The sequence below is a fragment of the Trichomycterus rosablanca genome, chromosome 5 (genome assembly GCF_030014385.1).
Source record: "Trichomycterus rosablanca isolate fTriRos1 chromosome 5, fTriRos1.hap1, whole genome shotgun sequence".
NCBI classification, from domain to species: domain Eukaryota; kingdom Metazoa; phylum Chordata; class Actinopteri; order Siluriformes; family Trichomycteridae; genus Trichomycterus; species Trichomycterus rosablanca.
In genome coordinates, this window is record NC_085992.1 from 28,713,949 (window position 1) to 28,740,105 (window position 26,157).

The following is a 26,157-nucleotide window of genomic DNA, read 5'->3' on the forward strand; positions in this document are numbered from 1 at the left end:
TCTTAAGGTACAATGACCATTGGCAAAGCCAGTTTCAAAGTCCTGAGAGTTGCTTTGCAAAGAAAACCCCTTGTTACAGTGCTGTTTGCGTAGCTACACAAGTAACTTAATTGAACTTGTCGTCTTAAACCTTTGTAGAGTCAGTCTCCAATCTTAACATCAGGCTGTGGATTAATTTATTTGCCAGCCCAGTTTCAAAGCTTTTGTAAACTACCAAGACTTCTGAAGAGCAATAAAAAACTAAACACATAAGAGGGCAGCATTTACATTGTGACAAGTCAAAGATTGACCCAGACGTGATTTGCACGCAACCTTCTCATCCGGAATCAGACGCGCTACCGTTGCGCCACGAGGTCTCTTAAGGTACAATGACCATTGGCAAAGCCAGTTTCAAAGCTTCGGAAAACTACCTAGACTTCTGAAGAGCCATGTGATAGCAGACACCTAATAATAATAAAGAACTCTGAGCTTCTTTAAATTCAAAATGTGGCAGCAGTTGAAGCCCGGATAGCTCAGTCGGTAGAGCATCAGACTTTTAATCTGAGGGTCCAGGGTTCAAGTCCCTGTTCGGGCGTTCTCCCATTCTATTTAGTAGTCACTTGAGGCAATTGGCCTTTGTGATACTTGGTTTGCAAAGGAAACACTTTGGTCCAGAGCTGTTTGCATTAAATGGATGTAACCTAATTAAGCAGTTTTAAAGCTTTTGTAAACTACCAAGACTTCTGAAGAGCAATAAAAAACTAAACACGTAAGAGGGCAGCATTTACATTGTGACAAGTCAAAGATTGACCCAAACGTGATTTGAACACGCAACCTTCTGATCTGGAGTCAGACGCGCTACCGTTGCGCCACGATGTCTTTTAAGGTACAATGACTATTGGCAAAGCCAGTTTCAAAGTCCTGAGAGTTGCTTTGCAAAGAAAACCCCTTGGTACAGTGCTGTTTGCGTAGCTACACAAGTAACTTAATTGAACTTGTCGTTCTTAACCTTTGTAGAGTCAGTCTCCAATCTTAACATCAGGCTGTGGATTAATTTATTTGCCAGCCCAGTTTTAAAGCTTTGGTAAACTGCCCAGACTTCTGAAGAGCCATGAGATAGCAACGGCCTTATAATAATAAGGAACTCTGAGGCAGCAGTTGAAGCCCGGATAGCTCAGTCGGTAGAGCATCAGACTTTTAATCTGAGGGTCCAGGGTTCAAGTCCTTGTTCGGGCGTTCTTCCATTCTATTTAGTAGTCACTTGAGGTGGTTGTCCTTTGTGATACTTGGTTTGCAAAGGAAACACTTTGGTCCAGAGCTGTTCGCATTAAATGGATGTAACCTAATTAAGCAGTTTTAAAGCTTTTGTAAACTACCGAGACTTCTGAAGAGCAATAAAAAACTAAACTCGTAAGAGGGCAGCATTTACATTTTGTTAAGTCAAAGGTAGACCCTGACGTGATTTGAACACGTACCCTTCTGATCTGGAGTCAGACGCGCTACCATTGTGCCACAAGGTCTTTTAATGCACAAGGACCATTGGCAAAGCCAGTTTCAAAGCTTCGGAAAACTACCTAGACTTCTGAAAAGCCATGAGAAAAGAACCACATCATATTTTAAAACTCAGAGATTATCGAAATGTATAATTGTACAACAGTTGAAGCCCGTATAGCTCAGTCGGTAGAGCATCAGACTTTTAATCTGAGAGTGCAGGGTTCAAGTCCCTGTTCGGGCATCATTCCATTCTATTTAGTAGTCAGTTGAGGCAATTGGCCTTTGTAATAATTGGTTTGCAAAGGAAACACTGGTCCAGAGCTGTTTGCATTAAATGGATGTAACCTAATTAAGCAGTTTTAAAGCTTTTGTAAACTACCAAGACTTCTGAAGAGCAATAAAAAACTAAACACGTAAGAGGGCAGCATTTACATCGTGACAAGTCAAAGATTGACCCCGACGTGATTTGAACACGCAACCTTCTGATCTGGAGTCAGACGCGCTACCGTTGCGCCACGAGGTCTCTGAAGGTACAATGACCATTGGCAAAGCCAGTTTCAAAGCTTCGGAAAACTACCAAGACTTTGGAACAGCCATGAGAAAAGAACCACATCATATTTTAAAACTCTTAGATTATCAAAATGTATAATTGTACAGCAGTTGAAGCCCGGATAGCTCAGTCGGTAGAGCATCAGACTTTTAATCTGAGGGTCCAGGGTTCAAGTTCCTGTTCGGGCATCCTTCCATTCTATTTAGTAGTCACTTGAGGCAATTGGCCTTTGTGATACTTGCTTTGGTACAGAGCTGTTTGCATTAAATGGATGTAACCTAATTAAGCAGTTTTAAAGCTTTTGTAAACAACCAAGACTTCTAAAGAGCAATAAAGGACTAAAAGTGTAAGATAGCTCAGTGATAGCTCAGTGGTTAAGGTACTGGACTAGTAAACAGAAGGTTGCCGGTTCAGGCCCCACCACCACCAAGTTGCCACTGTTGGGTCCCTGAGCAAGGCCCTTAACCCTCAATTGCTCATTGTGTTCAGCTCATTGTGTAAGTCGCTTTGGATAAAAGCGTCTGCTAAATGCTGAAAATGTAAATGTAAATGTAAATGTAAGAGGGTAGCATTTAATGTTTGACAAGTCAAAGGTTTACCCCGACATGATTGGAACCCGCAACCTTCTGATCTGGAGTCATACGCACTACCGTTGCGCCACGTGGTCTTTTAGTGCACAATGACCATTGGCAAAGCCAGTTTCAAAGCTGGATAGCTCAGTCGGTAGAGCATCAGACTTTTAATCTGAGGGGCCAGGGTTCAAGTCCCTGTTTGGGCGTCATTCCATTTCATTTAGTAGTCACTTGAAGCAATTGGCCTTTGTGATCCTTTGTTGGCAAAAGAAACACTTTGGTCCAGAGTTGTTTGCGTTAAATGGATGTAACCTAATTAAGCAGTTTTAAAGCTTTTGTAAACTACCAAGACTTCTGAATAAAAATTAAAGACTAAGAATGTAAGAGGGCAGTATTTACTTTATGACAAGTCAAAGGTTAACGCCGACGTGATGTGAACATGCAACCTTCTGACCTGGAGTCAGACGAGGTCTTTTAATGCACAATGACGATTGGCAAAGCCAGTTTCAAAGCTTTGGAAAACTACCAAGACTTCTGAAGAGCCATGAGAAAAGAACCACATCATATTTTAAAACTCTGAGATTATCGAACCTTATAAGCCCGGATAGCTCCGTCAGTAGAGCATCAGACTTTTAATCTGAGGGTCAAGGGTTCAAGTCCCTGTTCAGGCGTGCTTTCTGTCTCTTTAGTAGTCACTTGAGGTGGTTGGATAAAAAACAAGTCCTGAGAGTTGCTTTGCAAAGAAAACCCCTTGGTACAGTGCTGCTTGCGTAGCTATACAAGTAACTTAATTGAACTTGTCGTCTAAAACGTTTGTAGAGTCAGTCTCCAATCTTAACATCAGGCAGAATCCGCTTGAGAGAGTCGAAAAAGTGCAATGTGGCTGAATGTAATAAAAGTAGGACATCGGAACATAAAATTTTTCTCCGTTATTACTGGTTATAAGTGCTCTGTGCTCTGCTAACCGTTTTTCGCATGCAACACCCCTATGTACTACGTCCACCATCTTACCAAAGTCAAGTGATGACGTGAGGACGTGAGGACGTAATATCACCATAGTTAAAGACCGTGTGCTCATTACAAGCCCCATTTGCCAAAATGTTGGATATTTATCGTCTTTTTGCGCTAATCATAGCGTTATTTAGGGTTGTACACAATAATAACATTTTTATTTTGTTTATCTTACTTACACTTGTAAACTTTCTTGTTTCTTCTTCCACTTCAAACGCCTACGCAGCTCCAGTTGAATTATGGGATTAGAAAGTGTGCATCGTTTGCATACTCAAACATGGCTGCCCAAGACGTAGGTCATCCGGGTACTTCTTGTGTACCTTTTTATGTATACTATGTATTTGAACATACTAACCGCTCTCGTGTACTGCTTTTGCGTACTATTGAGTATGGAAGTATGCGATTTCGGACGCAGCTCCAGTATTCTGTGATGCCAGCAGGCCGCGTCGGTGAAAAAGGGGTAGAAATGTACACTTAGCCTACAGTTTTGTATAGTTTTGGAGGACTCGGGTGCTAGTCTACGGCTCTGTAGAGGTTTTGCAAGCAGCAAAGAAATTGTAAAAAAAAGAAATTGAGAGAAAATTTTCAATACAAAAGTATTTATTTCTTTATTAGGATTTTAACGTCATGTTTTACACACTTTTGTTCAAGATTCATCAGTTCAACTCTTTAAAGTCAAACAGTCATGGACAATTTTGTATCTCAAATTCACCACTTGCATGTCTTTGTACTGTGGGAGAAAACCCACACAGAAAGAACCCGGCGCACTCCACCTGGAAATCGAACCCAGGATCTTTTTGTGAGGCAGTAGTGCTGCTCACTGAGCCACCAATTTAACAAATTACTCCTTTTTCAGAATAGGTGAAAAGGAAGGCAAACTGCCACGTGCAGCGCCTTATTTGGATGTGTCTGAAGTCTTGGAGCTTTTGACTTCCCTACGTCCTACAAATGGGCCTTGAGCTTGTTTGGAGGTTCTAGCAGGGGAGCGCAGCTACTTCTAGACCAGCGATGCTTGTCCGCCGAGATGTTGTCCTCTTCCACCGAGCGCGGAGCTTCGGGAGGGACGCACATGGAGTGGTGAGGGAGGAAGGGGACACCCGCCTAGCCAGCCAGATCAGCCGAATCAACCCTAGCGATCAATGGGGTGACAGATGTCGCAGCCAGATCGCCCTCACATCCGACAGTAAGAGTAGCAGGACTCGGTTTATATGGAGCGGAATGTGGCGCAGCTTGTAGATTACGGTAAGGAGGTAATGTGTGTATTTCTAACCACAAATATGTTCACTGTTCTGGAGTGTAATATTCTGGGTAATATTTCTGTAATAATAAAGTACTATTGTTCACTATTTGTGATAAATAAAAATATCTTAGATTTCCCAGTATGCTTTGCTCTATATGTAAATAGCCTCTCCTGCTATTGGCTATCGAGCAGTTCGCGGAAAATAAAAACAAAAAACAAAAAGGCCGTAAAAGTTCGACATCGGCAACAAAAACCAACGAATGATAGAAGTACAACTCTAACATTACATAAAATAGCCTCAGATGATCAGGAGAGTATATATTAGATATGTCTTATCTGTACCGTAAAGCTTGAAAATGCGCATGCGCGAAGAGCCGAATCTGACTCACTGCAGAATCGATTCAAGAACTCGCAATTGAAACACTGCAGTTGTAAAGCTTGAAAATACGCATGCGCGAAGAGCCGAATCTGACTCACTGCAGAATCGATTCAAGAGCTCGTAATAAAACACTGCAGTCTTAAAATAAACCCTTTTTATAAAGCAGTTATACTCTGACTTTTATAATATATCAAAAAGCATGTTGAACACTGAATAGATAAAGTGATTCAACACTAAAGTTGACGCTAATAAAGTTGAGCAAATGAACACAAAAAAGTGAATTTTATAAATACAATGAGTTGTGTTTATGTGCACTTTCTTGAACAAGTAAAGACAGAATCAGTCAAAATGTATTCAGTGTTCACCACCACACTGTAGAATCATGGTGGTGAATACATGGATTATACCACGCAGTTTGTCAAAATGCTTTTACACACATGGGGGAAACTACAATGCGAGAGGATCTTAATTTCTTAACATGTTCTATGTCATAACATGTAGCTATGATTTATTATAACCTTGCCTGTTGTGTGGCTAACTTTCTTTTATTTATTTACAGATGTCCACTACCCCCGGCAAAAAAAAAAAACCAAACGCTCTATGACTGAAAGCGTTAGGGATTCTAAGGGGCTCCGTAGTTAGCCGCTCGAGCCTTTGCAAAGATTCTGGGGCATCATGGGAAATGTAGTGCCTGTGGTGAATTCACGTGGCGAGTACTGTAGTTCTGCTCTGCAATCCAGTATAAAATGAAAAATCGTCAGGGCTTTGTTACTGACTTCCGCTCCAGTGAACTGGGTCTAATGACGCCCCTGTATGATATCAAACCCTGCACAACAAGTGCGATCATTTCCACACACGCACCAGGGACGTGTTGACTGTGCAAGTTTCCAGCTCGCCTCAGAACGAGGTGCTGACGCTAGAGGGCGCACTACAACTTACCGACATGCGCATGTGCAAAGCTTCATAAGTTTGAGCAACTTCTGCCAAATTGATCAAAATGAAACTGAATAAACACAACTTCTGCAGCAAACCTCTAATCTGGGAATGATAATCAACAGTTAATTTTGACTGAGTGGGCCTTAAAATAGGGGACAAGATATAACTACAAATATTTACGGCATTTAGCAGACTCCTTTATCCAAAGCGACTTACATTACAGTATACAGTCTGAGCAACTAAGGGTTAAGGGCCTTGCTGGGTTTTGATTGTACCATTATTGCATTCAGAATGTGGTCATTCATTCATTCTCTTTTACCACCGCTTTTTTAGCAACCACCCTGGGCAGGTCCTCAGTCCATCACAGAGTGAACACACACACACACACACACACACACACCTGGGGCAATTTATTCTCTCCAGTTAACCTGACCGTGTGTCTGTGGACGGTGGGAGGAAACCGGCGACAGTGCTACCCACCAAGCCACTGAATTTGGTCATATGTAGTGAAATATTTAGTGAAATTGCCAACTGGAACCACTTATTTTTAAAGCGTAATATACACTGATCAGCCATAACATTAAAACCACCTAGTTTCTACACTCACTTTTATAAGCTCCACCATATAGGAGCACTTTGTTGTTCTACAATTACTGACTGTAGTCCATTTGTTTCTCTGCATGCTTTGTTAGCTTTGTTTCATACTGTTCTACAATAGTCATGACTCTCCCAGGACCACTACAGAGCAGGTATTATTTGGGTGGTGGATCATTCTCAGCACTGCAGTGACACTGACATGGTGGTGGTGTGTTAGTGTGTGTTGTGCTGGTATAAGTGGATAAGACACAGCAATGCTGATTGAGTTTTTAAACACCTCATTGTCACTGCTGGACTGAGAATAGTCCAACAACCAAGAATATTTAGCCAATAGCGCCCCGTGGGCAGCGTCCTGTGACCACTGATGAAGGTCTGACCAACTCAAACAGCAGCAATAGATGAGCGATCGTCTCTGACTTTACATCTTCAAGGTGGACCAAGGAATCGTTGGTTTCCCCTTATGCCTTCCGCCACCCTGCCAGCCCAGGGCCTTATTTCCAGTTCTGAAAGTTCGCAACCCTAGGTAGGAGTGTCTAACAGAGTGGACGGTGAGTGGACACGGTATTTAAAAACTCCAGCAGCGCTGCTGTGTCTGACCCACTCATACCAGCACAACACACACTAACACTGTAACACACCACCACCATGTCAGTGTCACTGCAGTGCTGCCTGAGAATGATCCACCATCCAAATAATACCTGCTCTGTGGTGGTCCTGTGGGGGTCCTGACCATTGAAGAACAGGGTGAAAGCAGGTTTAAAAAAGTATGTAGAGAAACAGATCGCGAAAATGACGTATTTGTGGTGCGCCATTTTCAAAGTCTCCACGTGACGCTACATTACCAATCGGCTTCCTCGTGCGCATTAGTGTGGTGAAGATGGCTGCGCGTAGTTCGGTTCCCAGCGATCTGTACCAGCATGTTTATTCTTTTCTGCTGGAGAATAAGTTCACCACTGCGGCGAAGGAGTTTGTGAAGCAGGCTAAAGTGGTGAGTATACAGAAGCAGTGAGATGTGTGCGGTGTTAATACACTAGTATAAACACAGTGTGGAAGGAGGAAGCGCATGCGCTGCTAGTGTGCGGCAACACGTGTTAACTGTGCTGGAGCTCTTTACTACACTCTTACATTCATTCTATATTAAATCCACGTTAGTTTTACCATTCACTTACTAGAGTTTTATGTATATATTAACATCGTGATCTCACTTTTGTGGCTACGTATTAATTGCTGATATAGTGTCTAAAAGTTGATCTTACCATCTGTATATCTCATTATATATATATATATATATATATATATATATATATATATATATGTATGTATGTATGTGTGTGTGTGTGTGTGTGTGTGTGTGTGTGTGTGTGTGTGTGTGTGTGTGTGTGTGTGTGTGTGTGTGTGTGTGTGTGTGTGTGTGTGTGTATATCTCATTCACAAGCTAATACAGCAAACTCATGTATTACTCTTTACCCTTTGCTTTTAATTTTAAAGTAACTTCCATACTGGTATTAAGAAATACCCATAGTTGTGTCTTTGGTAGTTCAGAATCCATGCTTTAAAAAGTTTAGATTTCAGTAAACTTTAATATAATCAAATGCCAATATTTATTTGACCAGTACTACCATGCTCACATTAACCTATCTGACTCTGAAAGTATTGGGATGATAATGTCACACTCTGGCTTGTGGTCGTATGCTTAAGATCTAAGACTAAGGAGCTTATAAAATTCATGTTTGGAAACTATTATATTAGGATCAAATGCCACACTTGTACCCTTAAATGTTGTGGTGAAGTAGAAAGGGGACTGGCGTTTACTTCTACGAATTGCATTACTAACACAGTGTACAGATCCACAGTAACCAATTTAGTCTTTTAAGCATTAGTTGAGCTTAAACCAATCTATTGTCTGTCTGGCAATCCGATGGACGAGTCTGGGTTTGGTGGTTGCCAGGAGTACGTTACTTGTCTGACTGCATTGTGCAAAGTGTAAAGTTTGGTGGAGGGGGGGATTATGGTGTGGGGTTGCTTTTCAGGAGTTGGGCTCGGCCCCTTAGTTCCAATGAGAGGAACTCTTAATGCTTCAGCATACCAAGAGATTTTGGACAATTTCATGCACCCAACTTTGTGGGAACTGTTTGGGAATGGCCCCTTCCTGTTCCAACATGACTGCGCACCAGTGCACAAAGCAAGGTCCATAAAGACATGGATGAGCGAGTTTGGTGTGGAAGAACTTAACTGGCCTGCACAGAGTCCTGACCTCAAACCCAATAGAACACCTTGGGGATGAATTAGAGTGGAGACTGCGAGCCAGGCCTTCTTGTCCAACATCAGTGTCTGACCTCACAAATGCACTTCTGGAAGAAGGGTCAAAAATTCCCATAAACACACTCCTAAACCTTGTGGAAAGCCTTCTCAGAAGAGTCTGTTGATGCATGCTCAATAATCCAGGTACACACATCCACAAAGTTAAATCAATTCATCTGGACACAACTTTGTTGTAGAGATACGTTTCGCCACTCCATCCGAGTGACTTCTTCAGCATCTGGACACAAGTTTGTTGTAGAGATACGTTTCGCCACTCAATCCGAGTTACTTCTTCAGTCTGAAGACTGATGAGACTGAAGAAGTCACTCGGATTGAGTTTCTCTACAACAAACTTGAGTCCAGATGAACTGATTCAACTTTGTGGACCTTCCCAGAAGAGTTGAAGCTGTTATAGCTGCAAAGGGTGGGCCGACATCATATTAAACCCTATTGATAAGAATGGGATGTCACTCAAGTTCATGTGTGTGTGAAGGCAGACAAGCGAATACTTTTGGCAATATAGTCTAAGTTCTGTTTCCATTGAATAAGTCTATTTATAATACTTATGTATAAGTCTTTATTACAGACATCTACGCAAGTTTACAATGCAGCTGTAATGTGTGATCCTCAGAACTGGTTAACAAGTTCTCAATCATTTAATCATGTTGAAACCCATCTTTAGATTATATAGACTAGCAGAAGGTTTTAAGATCAACACTATTATGTGGAGGTTGAATAATTGTAACATGGCAGTATTAAAAAAATCTCCTGCTACTCAAATACTACATCTGTTTTGGAGATACGTCAACACAACAATTTGGCACTTACAGAAGACGTTCAGGTTTGATCATATCTAATCCTATCTGCTGCATTTAACATGCGCACTATGAAGTCAACCTTAGGCTCAAATTTTTTTATGATTTGCCAATAATACTATTATTAATTATTTAAAATCTCAAGAAACCAAATGACATGTTGATAGAGAAACAGGACAAACAGATGTATTTTAAGAGTTCTGTTTCTGCAGAACTAATTAAAACTGTGCAACCCTCTTTTAAATCAGAAACCCCAGGACCAAAATGAAGAAGGCCTCCTTAACATCTTTGATTTCTGGGTTAAGTAAGTATATGTTTAGTAAACCTGCAAGTCAGTCATTGTATTAAAATATTATTACATTACTTTTTTGTTTTCATGTTCTCATTATTTTCTCATCTTTTGAATAAGGTCACCCAAGGCCACAAAACGTAAAATTGTCTCTAACGGTCCTGCCGCTCTGAATGGGCCACAAGCAAAGAAAGCAAAGAAGGATGCGGATAGCTCTAGTGAGGAAGAGTCCAGCAGTGATGAGGAAGATGCAGCGCCCGCCAAGAAAACCCCTCAAGGTAAAAAGAAAAGCTGTTTTTTTTTTTTTTTTTTTTTACAGGGATTAGAAGCTTCCATTTATTTATTCAGAAGATAAGATCCTGAGATGGATTGGGTAATCCTGCCTTGTGTCCAGTGTTACCCAGGAATATTGAAAATAAAAGGGAGCAAAATCTTTACTGTCTGAGATCAAAAATCGTACATTTCTATTCAGCACAGAAGACGACTGGGTGCTTTACCTAAAGGCATTATGCTGTTATTAGGTTATTACATACACACACATGCACATAAGTTATTATATTTGGCTGCAAATTCAATTACACTGTTTTCATTGAATTACTTTTCTTCTTTTTCCCCCTTCTGACAACTGATCCATTTTTTGCTGAAATCAGCCTGATTTCAATAGTAAATGTGTATCTGTGTAACTGAAAGTTCATCAAAACACTTGTAGAGAGCGCTCAAGACTCACGAATCTTTAGTCCTTTTATTTTAAAAGTGCAGCAAAACAATAACACACTCACAGTAGAACTGTGACTGACTGACTAGACAGACTAGAACTGACAGTTAATTACCAGAACTGACCTTTTTATGATCAGTTCTTGAAAAACTATACCAAGAGCACTACAATGGATTGATACTCTATAAGGTTTCTGTGACCCAGTGATGTTGGACACAAAAAGTGTGTTCAAAAAGTTTGTCAGTGCATTTAATCTAATGCTAGCACGTTTAATTTAATTATTACATAATGTTGGCTTTATGAGATGAGACAGTGGCAGCCTGATGAGTAGATCTGTGGGTTACTTACTGGAACGTTGCCATGCATCCACTGTTGGGCCCTTAAGCCAGGCTCTTAACCCTTTCAGCTCCAGGGGCTCTGTATAATGGCTGTCCTACACTCTGACCAAGCTTCTGAAGAAGCTGTGGAATGTGGGAAAAGAAATTCATTCTTCTGTATTCATGTCAACGTATATATGGCAAATAAAGGCATTCCATTCTTATTATCCTTAGTAGCCACAGCGCCAGTGAAGAAGGCAGCAGCAGCTTCAGAGTCCAGCAGCAGTGAGGACACCAGCGATTCTGAGGATGAGGCGAAAGCCAAAGCTCCAGTAAAGGTTAGATGGTAGATGTCAATTCATACTTTGAACGATAGTGAAATTTACTACATGTATTTGAAACAAGCATGTTGGATATTTCAGAAAGTTGCAGTTGTGAAGTCTGCCGCTCAGTCCCCCGCAGCCAGAAAGAAGGACACGAGCTCCAGCAGTGAGGAGTCAGACTCTGAGGAAGAGTCGCCCAAAGCGGCACACACAGGTAAAGCAATCTGCTATTTATGTTACAGGGCTTGTAATTTTTTAAGTTAAATTCACGCTTCTGTGTAGCTGCACATAAGATATTTTGCAAATGTTTGGACAGCACAGATAATTCTGTATTACATTACATTTCCAAGTGAAAGTTATTTATTGCACAGTAGTATGGTAAAATACGTTATGCATCCAGATCCAGAACTAACCATAGAGTACCTAATGCACCTTTACCACTGCACAGTACCATATGGTACGGTGAGGTTTGAAATCTGTGGACCCACATTTAAGGGTTGTTATATTGCCAAATGATAGTTTGTTCACTTTCATGTTCACATTGCAGTCCTGATTATCTGCTGTAATAAACAGCCTGTACCTGTAGCATTGCTTTAGATCCAAGAGGGTGTTCGACCAAGTCCAAATACTGAATGAGGATCTGTGTTTCAGTGTGGGGGGAGATTCTGAGCATGCCCCCTTGAACCTCAAATAAGTGTTGTTCAAATCTGTGTCAAAAACTTTTTAATATAGAGATATAAAGATATAACTGAGTTTGTGGTATGTGAAGACCTGGTATTCATTGCAGTCTTGTGCAGGGTGTGATCCTGCCTCGTGCCCAGTGTTTCTGGGATGGGCTTTAAACCCATCTTATGCCTGATCAGGAAAAAGCAGTAAACGAAGTTGAATTATTCTTAAGTAACTGCATACTCTTCAGATTTGCCAGGCTTGTGATTGCTTTAAACCCCATGTGGACACTGCTGATGGTCAGTGGCTCTCGGGTGGCACGGTGGCTCAGTGGGTAGCACTGTCGCCTCACAGCAAGAAGATCCTGGGTTCGATCCCTAGGTGGAGCAGTCCGGGTCCTTTCTGTGTGGAGTTTGCATGTTCTCCTCGTGTCTGCATGGGTTTACTCCGGGTGCTCCGGTTTCCTCACACAGTCCAAAGACGTGCAAGTGAGGTGAATTGGAGATACTAAACTGTCCATGACTGTGTTCGATGTAACCTCGTGTGAACTGATGAATCTTGTGTAATGAGTAACTACCGTTCCTGTCATGAATGTAACCAAAGTGTAAAACATGACGTTAAAATCCTAATAAACAAACAAACAGTGGCTCTCATGAGTTGATAAAGTTATGTGACATGTTCTTTTTAGGAGCCAAACCTGCAGCTGGGACTGCTAAAGCCGCCGTCCCTCCTAAAGCTGCAGCTCAGAAGAAGCAGGAGAGCAGCAGCAGTGAGGACAGCTCAAGTGAGGATGAGGCTCCAGCAAAGGTATTGTACCAAACAATGTTTTGGGGAAATTTAAGGAATAACTTTGGCATACTTAACACTAAGGTACACTCTGTGGTCAAAACCATAGTCATTAATATGTCCCTTCTCCACTGTGGATAAAACATCCTTCACTCCTCCTTAGTCTTTGTATCTGTTGTCATTCATTTAAAAGGCACTGATGGAGAATTCTTAATTTTAATCTTAACTCTGTTACTTGTCCATCCCAGCCAGCAGCAAAGAGCCCTGCTCCTGTGAAGACTTCCAAAGCTCCAGCTCCATCTGCAAAAGCTCCAGCTAGTTCATCCAGCAGCAGTGACGACTCTTCAGAGGAGGAAGCTTCCCCCAGCAAGAAACCCAAAACAGGTACTGTATATAGGGCCTTTGACATTAAGATGACTAGAAATGGCCTGCAGTCTTAGGATCTTTTATTCTTTTTTTTGTAGGCCCGTACAGTGCTGTACCCCCACCTGCAGCTCAGAGCACCCCTGCTCCAGCAGCTAAGCAGGATTCCTCAGACAGCAGTGAGGACAGCAGCGATGAGGAGGAAGAAAAGAAAGCTCCTGGTAATGAAAATCTGTTGCGTGGGATATTTAGTTTGATGTATTCCTATGTTTTCATACTATGGGATTGCTAGTAGTAAATTAAGTTTTAAATGCCATCCTGTTTATATTTGGAAAAGATTAATTACAATTTGTTTTGCAAACAAGTTCCACTAGTTGGCGCTCTTAGCTCTGTATAGGGCAGATGTGGGCAATTACATTTTTTAAGGGGCCACATGAGAAACTGGGACTTGTGGAGGGCCAGACCAATAGGCTTAACATTAATTGTATCCCTTTATAAAAAGCAGTACATTTTACAGTTGGTACTGATGCCAGTTGATGTTACAATCAGGCAGTGAAAATGAGAAGCAGGCAGAGTAAAACATCAACATTATATCAGCAACATTATCATTATGAAATTAATTATACTAGGGCTGTCAAACGATTAAAATTTTTAATCGCGATTAATCTCAGAATTTTACATAGTTAATCGCGATTAATCGCATTAAAAAAAAAATCTGTGTAAATGTTATAGAAAACAAGGATTTTAAGTGAAATGTTACAATTAAAATGGTGAACACATTTTATGCTAAATGTACTTATGTTAAAAACTGCTGGGACAAGAGAAAACTGTAAGGGAGTTTTATTCACTCACATATTAGGCAGTAATACTATCTAGCAGAGACCCTTGACTTCGTATAAATGTCAGATGCGTAGTTATTGTAACAGACTTTTCTGTGGTTGTATCGTGACGATGGTTTGATGGACGTTTCTACACAAAGTGAGTGTGTTTTCACTAGGGATGCATCGATACCATTTTTTCCCAACCGAGTACGAGTACATGTATTTTTGTACTCGCCGATACCTATTTAGAATGATGCAATCTGGAGCATTATGGAATAGTTTAGTTTTTAGTGTAAAATAGTGCAGTGGAACAGTTGCTTGCCATCACTAATTGTAAAAAAAAAAACACCGCACAGACATTATTGAGAAAGCTTCTGACAAGCTAACGTAAACGTTCATTAATAAACGCACGTAATTAACGTTGTGCACATCATACATGCGATGCGATTCTGCTGATTGAAATATTTACTTTAAAAAGATAATACAGTCCGATCCCATCTGAGCCGATTCTATCAGCACGTTCGTGGTTCACCTCGGTAAATCGTAAACGACTCTGAGTCGACTCCCGCTCTGTGGTAATAACCAGTATAATTAAGCCTGAGCTTTATAAGGTAAGCGAGTCACACAGAATGTTCTGTAGTAGTTGGTGTTTATTTACAACCGCAACATTCATTATAACAGTAAACACGGAGAGATGACTGAGAAAAGAAACTTACGCTGCGCTTACAATGAATCGATTCCTGAATCACTTGTATCGACACTGTGAACAGAGAATTGAACACAAACACAGCGGTCGCTGCTTTTGTAACCGGTTATCTTCGCTGTTAGCTCTATTTTTAAGGGTTTTTTTTGTCAAACGGAACTAAATAACATTAAACGTGCGTGTGAGCGTGGTCAGTGAGAATAATTCAATCTGTCTCCCGTGGGTGAAAATGAATTGCTTTAGTTTTAGAAGTGAAAAAATCTCGTAATGTAATTAGTGCGTTAACGGCACTATTTTTTTTAATCTCGTTAAATTGAGATTGCGTTAATGCGTTATTATCGCGTTAACTTCGACAGCCCTAAATTATACACAAAGTCCTATTGCTATTTTGTTTGGAGTCTAATTACCTCATTTGCTGTTTTCAGATTTTCAGTCCAGGTGTGGTATAGGGTAAACCAGTTAACACAAGTTGGCATACTTGCTCATCAGTTCTAATTGAATGCAAATGTTTTGTTGGCACGCGATAAAGTTGTTTTAGACTGACTCAAATGGCCAAACCTTTCTAGATATGTCCTTTCATGTTCTGTGTGCAGCTCCTACAAAGACTGTAACTCCAAAGCCTGCAGCTAAAAAGGATGAGTCCAGTTCTGACAGCTCTGGTATGACTAGCATTTGTGCATAACTTTAAATTTACAATGTTAACCTGATTTAACAAAGTATTGAACTGATCTTCTCTGTATGTGTTTGTTTTGCAGATTCTAGCTCAGAAGATGAGGAAGAGGAGACTAAAAAGCCTGCTGTCAAGGCAACACAAGCAAAAAAGGTCCCAGCTGCTAGGAGCACTCCTGCCAAGCAGCAGTCTTCCTCGTCCTCTAGCTCTGAGGATTCGGATGATGAAGCAGAGAAGCCTGCTGCGAAGGTACCAGTGACTAAAGCTACCCCAGCTAAAGCGACGCCCGCCAAGTCTACTCCAGCTAAAGCGACGCCCGCCAAGGCTACTCCAGCCAAAGCGACACCCGCCAAGGCTACTCCGGCTAAAGCAACCCCTGCCAAAGCTACTCCAGCTAAAGCTGCACAGGAGTCTTCTTCCAGCTCAGAGGAATCAGATGACGAGGAAGAAGCCAAACCAGCCGCAAAGACCGTTCCAGCCAAGACTCCACCTGCAAAGTCAACACCTGCTAAGAAAGCAGAGTCCTCAAGTTCAGGTAAGAACAATGAGCTTAGACGAGGCCTTGAATGATTTAGAGCATTCTGTTTTCTTCATTCACAGAAAAGGAGTTGAGGATTTACTACAAAATATGACTTCTGCTGCAAAACATACATTAAATGCAGATAACTAGTGATTTTACATACCCACACTGCTGTACCATTTATTTGGCTGATCAACTGTAACCCTACGTTCAGACCGGCAAAGTGTGTAGAAACTAGGGCTGGCACCGATCCGATACTCGGTATTGGTATCGGTCCAATATTGGCCCAAACCACTGGATCTGATATCGGAAGGAAAAAAAACGTGTAATCAGATCCAATACTGTTGCTTAATGTAAATAACACTTAAAAAGGCCATTGTTTGTGTGAAAAGCAAATAACACATGGAGATACGTTCCAACAGTGTTGTAAAATAATTCATTGTTCAAATATTCGAGTGGGGTTTCACGAGAACGCTACTTTAATGTCACAGACGCTCAGTGCAAACACAGAACAACATAGCACAGCCAGAGACATTTTCTAATCTCTTCCCTACACACTTGCTCCCTATACCCTAGCATTGTACACTTAACATTCTTAAAGGGCCAGATGATATACATGTAATTCACATTACATGACAAGTGTTGTTTATTGTCACTCACACTTTTTCTCCCCTTTTAGCGCATCCAATTGTTCAATTAGCATCGTGCTTCCTCTCTGTCTATGCCGAACCCTGCCCTGACGGAGGTGATTGAAGCTAACCCATATCCCCTCCGAAACACGAGCAGCAGCCAGATGCATCTTTGCCACCCACACATTGACGAGTTTGGCGCCACCCAGCGTTGCATGCGGAGAGACACACCCTAAGGGCACCCTCTCCCATCTCTGTGTAAGCGCCTCCAATCAGCCGGCAGAGAAGGCAATCGCATTCTGACAGAGAGAGACCCACATCCGGTTCTTTGTCCCACCCCCCATATGAGCAACCGGCCAATCGTTGCTCATATAGCCACTCAGCTTCGAACCGGTAAAGCAAGGCTGGATTCGATACCACGTTCTCAGAATCCAGCCCTGGTTGCAGCGCGTCTCTTTTTACCGCTGCGCCACCTGAGCGGCTTGTCACTCACTCTTAATGACATCATTAACATGTGCCACTGATCTACAACTCATCCACAACAGCCATTCAGAAAGTAAAACACACTGATCTACTTAAACTTTTAGCATTTAAAAAAATCATCTACTACTGCCACATCTAAAAACACTGTTTAAACACAATAAAAATCACTTTATAAATCGCTTTATAAATGATAAATCGGACTTGGATAAATCAGTCTTGTCCCGGCTTGGAGATATCTCACATCCTCAACAATTAATCCATTAGTGTTATGAAATAAAACAAACTACACCGTTTCCCGTTTTCCTCTTCAAAATCCAGCAGGTTTTTTTAATTAGCGCGCTTTGGTTTTTAATAATCTAAAAACGTGACAGAACAACATAATCAGAAAAAAAAAAAAAAAATCAACTCTGCATCAATTCTAATTGGTCCATCGCGTTTGATTGACATCCACATCTTCCAATTGTAGACACTTTTGTTAAACAAGCCAAAAATGCTGCTAAATGTTCTGTGAGAAATTTAAAATAAAAACAGCAGTTTTGCATAAGTGTGATGTAGGTTCTGTATTTATTCCTTTAGAATATTTGTTTCACAGTCTGAGCATTGTTATTTAGATAGCTAGTTTAACCATGGTGCATTGACACATGTATTATGACTGCTTAGTTGTTTGAGAGGAGAAATAATGATATCGGTATCGGCAGATACTCAATTTGCAGTATCGGTATCGGACATAAAAAAGTGGTATCGAGCCAGCCCTAATAGAAACCAACATTTTGATCGCAATCAGATACCTTCCCACCCAGTTTTTACCACAAATCAGATTGACAAATTAAATCCTGAAGGGAAATTGTTCATCTATAAATTTAATATTTAGAGTGTTTGTCTTCCTTCTTCAGTAGTAATTATTATATAGTAATTAAAAATGAATGCGCATACCGCTCTGCTCAGTGCTTAATTCCTATTGGTAATCACCACATTTGCTTTTAATTTGTTAAACTTTGCTCAAGTTTTCTGTCACCAACATTGTCTACTTTGTGTTGCTAACATTCATGCTGCCTCCTGTCACTGGAATTAGCCAGCTCTAATGAAATATTAATGATGAACAAGACTTTTTTTTTTTTTTGTTGCTAAAATGAGTTTAACCAATGACCCACCAACGACACATTCTGTCCTTTATTCAGTACCACTGAGTCATAAACACACAAAGTTTTACATTTTACTATTATTGTATTTCTACAATATATTACAAGACACAATCAGTTTCTCTGTACACTTTGTGATCCCCTGGCCCAACATTTTCTATCACTGACATTTCTAAGAGATTTTTGTGGAAAATGCCTACACTCTTCCCCCTGTGCGTTCTATAGCGAACATATGCATGGACTTATCCAGACAGTAATCTTGTTTTCAAGCACGACTGGCCTAATAATACTATGTTGTCATTGATATAAAGTAAATTAATGCAATGTTCTGTGTTTATTTCCTCTTACAGATTCTGATAGCTCAGAAGATGAACCTCCTGCTAAACCTGCATCAACTCCTAAAACAGCAACACCGAAACCTGCACCCAAGCCTGCAGCCACATCCAAAGCCACATCCAAAGCCACATCCAAAGCCACATCCAAAGCCACACCCAAAGCCACACCCAAAGCCACACCCAAAGCCACACCCAAGACTCCGGCCAAGCCTGCCGAGAGCAGCTCAGATTCTGACAGTTCCTCTGAAGAAGATGAGCCTCCTAAGAAAGCTGCCGCCCAACCCGCATCCAAGCCAGCCCCACAAGCTTCCAAGCCAGCTAAAAGCTCTGACTCCGAGAGTGACAGCTCTGATTCGGAGGATGAGACCCCAGCCACCAAACCAGGTAAACCTGTATCCTCCACACCAAGGTCTGCTCCAGCCACTAAAGCCACGCCCGCAAAAGCCACACCATCTGCCAAAACCACACCCTCGGCCGCTAAAGCCAGAGCCGAGTCCAGCAGCAGTGACTCGGACAGCTCCAGCGAGGAGGAAGAGAAGGCTAAAGGGAAACCTGCTACAGTGTCTAAACCTGCTGTAGTTACACCAACTGCTAAAAAAGCAGAAAGCAGCAGCTCAGATTCATCAGACAGTTCCGATTCAGAGCCCGAAGCTCCCAAAACGACACCGGCTAAACCTGCAGCGACCAACGGTAAAGCAGCAACTCCCAAAACGCCTGCCTCCACAGCGAAGATTCCTGTCTCAAAGGCCAAACAGGAGTCATCCTCATCTAGTGAAGACAGCTCTGATGAAGAGGAAGAGACAACAAAAGCACCGGTAAAGACCACACCTGCTGCAAAGAGCACACCAAAAGCTACAGCAAAACCTGAGAGCAGCTCATCAGAGAGCTCTTCAGAGGAGGAAGAAGAGGAGACGAAAGCTGCCAAGACGCCAGTCACTACCCCAGTAAACGGTAATGCAAATACTGTTAGTTTGAATGTTAGTATAATCATCTAGGTAATATGAATCAACCCCCCCTCCCCAATTTTCCTCCCATTCTAGCCGTATCCAATTACCCGATTGCATTACGCTTCCTCTATGATGCTGACTTCCATTTCTGAGCGAGGAGAGCCGTGACTAACACTTGCCACCTCCTACACGTGTGCAGTAGCCGACTGCATCTTTTCACTTGCACGAGTCGACTTCATATGTGGATCAGCTTTGCGCACTGATCTCATTATCCTTCGCCTATGTGCAGGCTTCATCAATAAGCCAGTAGAGGTCGTAATTGCATCAGTTATGAGGAGTCAACTCCGACACCCCCCTCCCTGCAAACAAGCCAATCATTGTTAGTGTAGATGCCCAGCCTGCCGGTAGCAGAGTTGAGATTCGAACAGACGAGTTCGAATTGTCAGCTCTGGTTTGTGCCATGCTTATAAATTTTGATTAAAATATTTATGAAATGCAATCGAAATTGTGCTGAGGAGTGGTTTTGAAGAGATCACAAACTAAAATGTTAACTTGGTTGTTAGAATTGTTAGCCTCAATGATTGTTTTATATAGCTGATAAATTCTGTTTAGACCTACATTCTTTGTTCACTAATTACATAATTTTAAACCACAGATAAAAGTAGTAAAAGGAAAAGGAAAGACGACAACGAAGAAGAGGATGAGGAGGAAGAGGGAGCCTCTATTAAAACACCTAAAAACAAAAAGATTGGCAGTGTCACACCTCACTCTTTCCCTAAGGCCAATAAGAAGGTAAGCTGCATCATGGTATGCTGGAGACAACAAGCAGATGTTCTGTTGGCTCTCAGGCAGCCTTTCCCCCAACTTTCTTCTGATCAGCTCTTTGTTATTTTTTGTTTAATTACAAAACTCTTTAAGCACAGATATAATTGGTAGGAAACCAGCTTGCACACATCTTTTGTTTATAACCACTATAATTAAGCCTGATTTTGTGTCTGTCCCTCTGTTGTGTCCTCTAAAGAATGGCAATACTCCTTTCCGTAGAATAAGAGAAGAGGACATTAAACTGGACCCACGCCTAACGAACAACTCCTTTTCTGCTAAGGTAACACCTGGGATTTATTTATCATTTGTCATAAAGCACTAGATAGCCACTGATGATAGTAAAAACAGTGGAACAGTGTGCACCAGTACATGGTGCTGTGTAAAAATAGGCTGTCATCCATATAAAGTTCATCAAAGGAAAATGTACTTAAAAAATATACACCGATCAACCATAACATTAAAACCACCTCCTTGTTTCTAAACTCACTGTTCATTTTATCAGCTCCACTTACCATATAGAAGCACTTTGTAGTTCTACAATTACTGTAGTCCATCTGTTACTCTGCATGCTTTGTTAGCCCCCTTTCATGCTGTTCTTCAATGGTCAGGACTCTCCCAGTTTCAGCAATAGATGAGCGATCGTCTCTGACTTTACATCTACAAGGTGGACCAAGTAGGTAGGAGTGTCTAATAGAGTGGACAGCGAGTGGACACAGTATTTAAAACTACAGCAGTGCTGCTGTGTCTAATCCACTCATACCAGCACAACACACACTAACACACCAACACCATGTCAGTGTCACTGCAGTGCTGAGAATGATCCACCACCTAAATAATACCTGCTCTGTGGTGGTCCTGACCATTGAAGAACAGCATGAAAGGGGGCTAACAAAGCATGCAGAGAAACAGATGGACTACAGTCAGTAATTGTAGAACTACAAAGTGCTTCTATATGGTAAGTGGAGCTGATAAAATGGACAGTGAGTGTAGAAACACGGAGATGGTTTTAATGTTATGGCTGATCGGTGTAAATGCAGTAGCGCAGGAAAAGGTTAGGTAATTTATCCCAACAACTAGGATACTAGACTAGTAATCATAAGGTTGCTGGTTTAGGTCCCTACACTGCCAAGTTGCCACTGTTGGGCCCCTTAGCATGGCCCTTAACCCTTATTTGCTCGAATTGTAGTTGGTCATAATTGTAAGTTGCTTTGGATAAAAGTGTCAGCTAAATGCCCCAAATGTAAATGTAAACTTTAACTCTATTGAGACTATGTGGACTGTACTAAAATTTCAGGCTACAAAGCAGTTTCCAGAAAAGTTGGGTCATTTATAAACTGCAATTAAAACAAGAATGTTCATTCTAAGAAGTACAATAATAAGATTTCCAATGTCTTTACTGACCAACTATTTTGTTAATACAAACAGATGTAGGATCTGATGTCTGCAACGCCGGTCGGCTGGGCGCCATCTAGCAGGCATAATTTGCAGTGCCTACAGCAGATACTAATTGGCCACCGTATCTGTGTGGATGGGTGGGTGGGTCTTCATATGCTGTGTAAGGACCCTGTTTGGCGGAAGAGCCGCCTGTGCAGATTGCAGGGGCGAGAAGAGCATGTGTCGAAAGAGGCGTGTACAGCGACGTGCTCTCCTCGGATGCAATCTGGTATCTCTCAGCAGCGGAAGACAAAATTGAGTGCACTAAATCGGGAGGAAAATGGGGAAAAAATGCATTTAAAAAAAGTTGGGACAGGCAAATATTTACCACTGTGTTGCATCACTTTCCTGTTCATTACACTTTTAATCTTTTGGGAACTGGTGATACTAATTGTTAATAAAAATATACAACATTTGCTTGGTTCAAGACTTGAGCTGCTCAGAAGTCTGTAGTCGTTGACGTCCGATTGTCCTTCATGATGCACCATACATTTTCAATAGGAGACTGATCTGCACTGCAGTAAGGCACTAAACTTTTTGCAGTCATTCACTGACTGTCAGTTCTCTCACAAAGTTGAGTAAATAAGTGGTGAGCAACGACCCATATTTGCTGGCTAAGACAGCCTTTGTTGAATCCTATGTTTGATTTTCCCAGTCATGTTATCCTTACCTGTTATGAAAAAATCACCTGCTTATTGTGAAATGATGCAACTTCAATATTCTATAAATTTTCTTATTTTGCTTTTGTCCTAGCCTTTTGAGTTCGTTGCAGGCATCAAACTCAAAATGTGTTTATATTCACAAAATACAGTTAAGTCGGTCAGCCAAAATGGTCATTTATTTCTACTTTTCAGTTAAATAAAGATTCAAGAGAATGGACAAATTGGATTCTTGGTTTTATTGCATTTTACAAAATGTTTAATCTTCTCTGGGTTTGTACCAGTTTGCCAAGTAGCTTGAGAATCCAACCTTGTTTGTACCAGAAGCATGTTGATTGCTATTATAAGCAGAGAAGAGACATGTAACTAGATATTGGGTGTGTACAGTTTTTACCTGACAGATGTTGCCAAAAATTACAGAAAACCCAAAATAAAATTAGAGAAAGAACAGTCGCAAAAAGATAACATTTAACTTTTAACTAAAGAAATGAGGAGTTTAATCATATTCATAATCATCTGAAATCAGTTACCTAAAAATATCTGAGCCAGCTTTTTTGTTTCTCCTATCAGTTGGGATCAAGCGGAGACTGGGGTGAGAAGGCCAACGACGTGCTCAAGTTTACCAAAGGCAAGTCCTTCCGTCACGAGAAGACCAAGAAGAAGCGTGGCAGCTACAGAGGAGGCAACATCTCCACAACTATCAACTCTATCAAATTCGACAGTGACTAAGAGCCAAACCCACAGACATTCACATTTCATGGATCTATCTGGAATAACAGTGACCTCATAGTGTCGGGATGTAGAATCTGGCCACCTGGTCTGATTTGTTCTTCAGGTTCTTGAATAATTAGCCGTTGAAGCCGCAGTTACACCAGAGAAGTCGTGCAGCCACGTCAGTCCACCTAAGCTGTGTTTGCTTCTCTTAACCACTAGGTGGTGGTCTTGTTTCGCTCCAGTGTCTTTCAAGATCATGTTTTTTTTATCCTTGGTAAAAACAAATAGCATCATATGGATGGAGACTTGTTTGGAATTAGCAGTTTCTACTTTGTGCTGATAAAGCGGTCTTTTTATTTAATACATGAAATGGATGAATGGTTTATTTTATATCTCTTTGTTAGAGATTCATCTTGAATTGTGACATCCATATAATGCAAAATTTTCCAAATGAAACGAATTAGATCTGTTGGTTAATGTGATTTGGTCTGAGCGTACTGTTTCCTGTCCTGTAAATAAGAAATGTTAACAGTGTATGTTCTAGCATTCACATTTTCAGATTTGGGCTGTTTTAGTTTTTGATTTGTATTTAACCGCTATAGCTCTTATACTGAATTTGTCCTTTTAGTTTTGTGTTCACTTAATATGACCTAAGTAAAACATGATTGAATATTAACACGTTTCTGTGTCACTATTTTAAGCTTCTCCACAATTAGCTTTTTTTTTTAAATATTTTTTTCCCCTCTTACTTCCCCCAATTTTTATCCCAGTCTAGTCGTGTCCACCGCTGACTGAGGACGCCTTTCAACTGACACGCGCCCCCTCCGGCACGTACAGTCAGTACAGTGCATTTTTCACCTGCATGAGTCGAGTTCATATACTTATGCACAGAGGGCCACACCCCATCAGCATTATTCCTCAGCCCTGTGCAGGTGCCATCACTCAGCCATCAGGGGCCGCAGTCGCACCAGTTATGAGGACCTATGATCTGACTTTTTACCCCAAGCCTGAACAACAGCCGATCGTTGTTCATACTGCCGTCCAGCCTAGTCAGAGAGGCAGAGCTGAGATTCAATACGATGTATTCAAAACCCCAACTCTGGTGAGCAAGCGTACTTTACCGCTGCACCACCTGAGCGGCCACAATTAGCATTAAGTAATTAGCTAAAGAATGACCCTAGAATTTGCTATGTTAACCAATATCTAAATTTCTTTAGAGAGCTGCAAGCACCGTTATGGCTGGGCTTCACATCTACACTAACTAAAGTACAGTCATGGTTTGTAAATGACAGTCTAATTCATCACAAAGGTGTGTTAAATAGGGTTAAGGACAAATGGGTCCAGGGTTCGTTCCTCAGGTGGTGTGGTCTGGGTCCTTTCTGTGTGGAGTTTGCATGTTCTCCCCGTGTCTGCATGGGTTTACTCCGGGTGCTCCAGTTTCCTCCCACAGTCCAAAGACATGCAAGTGAGGTGAATTGGAGATACTAAATTGTCCATGACTGTGTTTGATGTAACCTTGTGAACTGATGAATCTTGTGTAATGAGTAACTACTGTTCCTGTCATGAATGTAACCAAAAGTGTAAAACATGACGTTAAAATCCTAATAAACAAACAGTAGGGTTAAGGTCAGCTCACTGCAGGCCACTGAAGCACCACACCAAACTCAAATCATATTTTTATGGACCTTACTTTTTTCTATAAAAGCTGACTGACCGATAACACCGCTGGAGATTTGAACCCTGAATTCCAGCAGTTGTGGGCTAGCGTAACTAACTGCTTTATCCTGGTCAAGGCAGCATTTCCACATTGAATTGATTTACGGCTGTCTCTGCGACATAGAATTTTACATCACATTTCTTGATGCAGTGGCCAGCTGTGCTAAGTAACAATGATTTTTCTAAGTATTCCTAAGTCAATGTGGCTACATCTATCACAGTAGCATGACTGTTTCTCGTGTCTGGTTATGCACATTCTACAGTGTTTTTTTGGGCTTGTTCAACCTGGACTGAGATCTCTCCAGATTCACAGAATCTTTCAGCGTGATTATGTGTTACCTAAATTACTTGCAATTTTGCAGTGGTAAATGTTTTTTCTTAATGATTGACAATTCTTTCATGAAGTTTGCCACAAAGTAATCAGCCATTACCTCTTTCTGCTTTTAAATACTAAGCCTCTGTTGGATTCTCCTTTCATGCCCAATCAGGATACCATCACCTGTTACTGGTTCACCTGCTTACTGTGAAGTGTTTTAAAACATGTGAGCCATGTTTAAGCTAAATATTCTATAAATGTTTTACTCCTATTTGGCACAGAGGCAAACTGTTGCCACAAAGTTAAAAACATTGTATCCTGGGTATCATTTTATACCCAATCCTCTGGGAGCTCTGGTTTCCTCCCACAGTCCAAAAACATGCTAGTGAGGTGAATTGGAGATACAAAATTGTCCATGACTGTGTTTGACATTAAACTTGTAAACTGATGAATCTTGTGTAACGAGTATCTACAGTTTCTGTCATGAATGTAACCAAAATGTGTAAAACATGACATTAAAATCCTAATAAATAAATACATTTTATACACAATCATAATTCCTTTACCTGTTAGCAATTCACCTGCTTGTTATGGAGTGTTTCAAAACATTTCAAAATGTTGTAACCTAAATATTTTATAAACGTTTTACTCCCAATATGACAAGGATAAAATGGCAAGTAAAAAGGAATAAATAAATAATGTTAATGATTATAGCAACTGTTCATTTTTTGTGATTGAAAAACACTTAAAAATACACTCGTAAGTTCAGAAGTTTTTAGTAGTGTGAAAGACTGTATAATGCCATTGTGTGATGTCTTTCTTTTATATATATATATATATATATATATATATATATACAGTATATATATATATATATATATATATATTTTCTTTATGCATTTTCTCCCCTTTT

The 26,157-nt window shown here is 40.9% G+C and overlaps 1 protein-coding gene and 4 non-coding genes across 6 annotated transcripts; 3 read left to right on the plus strand and 2 right to left on the minus strand.

The window, feature by feature from the left end:
* The first annotated feature begins 501 nt into the window (after positions 1 to 501).
* On the plus strand, positions 502 to 574 carry trnak-uuu (transfer RNA lysine (anticodon UUU)). Its single transcript has one exon. It is a non-coding gene; the product is annotated as a tRNA-Lys (tRNA).
* A 568-nt stretch (positions 575 to 1,142) lies between these two features.
* On the plus strand, positions 1,143 to 1,215 carry trnak-uuu (transfer RNA lysine (anticodon UUU)). Its single transcript has one exon. It is a non-coding gene; the product is annotated as a tRNA-Lys (tRNA).
* A 212-nt stretch (positions 1,216 to 1,427) lies between these two features.
* Positions 1,428 to 1,499, minus strand: trnaw-cca (transfer RNA tryptophan (anticodon CCA)). The gene has a single exon. It is a non-coding gene; the product is annotated as a tRNA-Trp (tRNA).
* Positions 1,500 to 1,924: 425 nt separating this feature from the next.
* On the minus strand, positions 1,925 to 1,996 carry trnaw-cca (transfer RNA tryptophan (anticodon CCA)). The gene has a single exon. It is a non-coding gene; the product is annotated as a tRNA-Trp (tRNA).
* A 5,639-nt stretch (positions 1,997 to 7,635) lies between these two features.
* Positions 7,636 to 25,910, plus strand: nolc1 (nucleolar and coiled-body phosphoprotein 1). Of its 2 annotated transcripts, none has more exons than XM_062995947.1 (14): positions 7,636 to 7,746; positions 10,123 to 10,178; positions 10,284 to 10,441; positions 11,430 to 11,533; positions 11,618 to 11,732; positions 12,873 to 12,991; positions 13,219 to 13,354; positions 13,435 to 13,554; positions 15,451 to 15,516; positions 15,613 to 16,062; positions 18,649 to 19,584; positions 20,236 to 20,372; positions 20,602 to 20,685; positions 23,069 to 25,910. In XM_062995947.1, the coding sequence occupies exons 1-14, from the start codon at positions 7,636 to 7,638 to the stop codon at positions 23,225 to 23,227; spliced, it is 2,751 nt and encodes a 916-aa protein (XP_062852017.1). In that variant the 3' UTR covers positions 23,228 to 25,910. The 2 variants fall into 2 exon arrangements, with proteins under 2 accessions (XP_062852017.1, XP_062852019.1); XM_062995949.1 differs by having other exon boundaries at positions 20,625 to 20,685; positions 23,069 to 23,156.
* Positions 25,911 to 26,157: the final 247 nt, after the last annotated feature.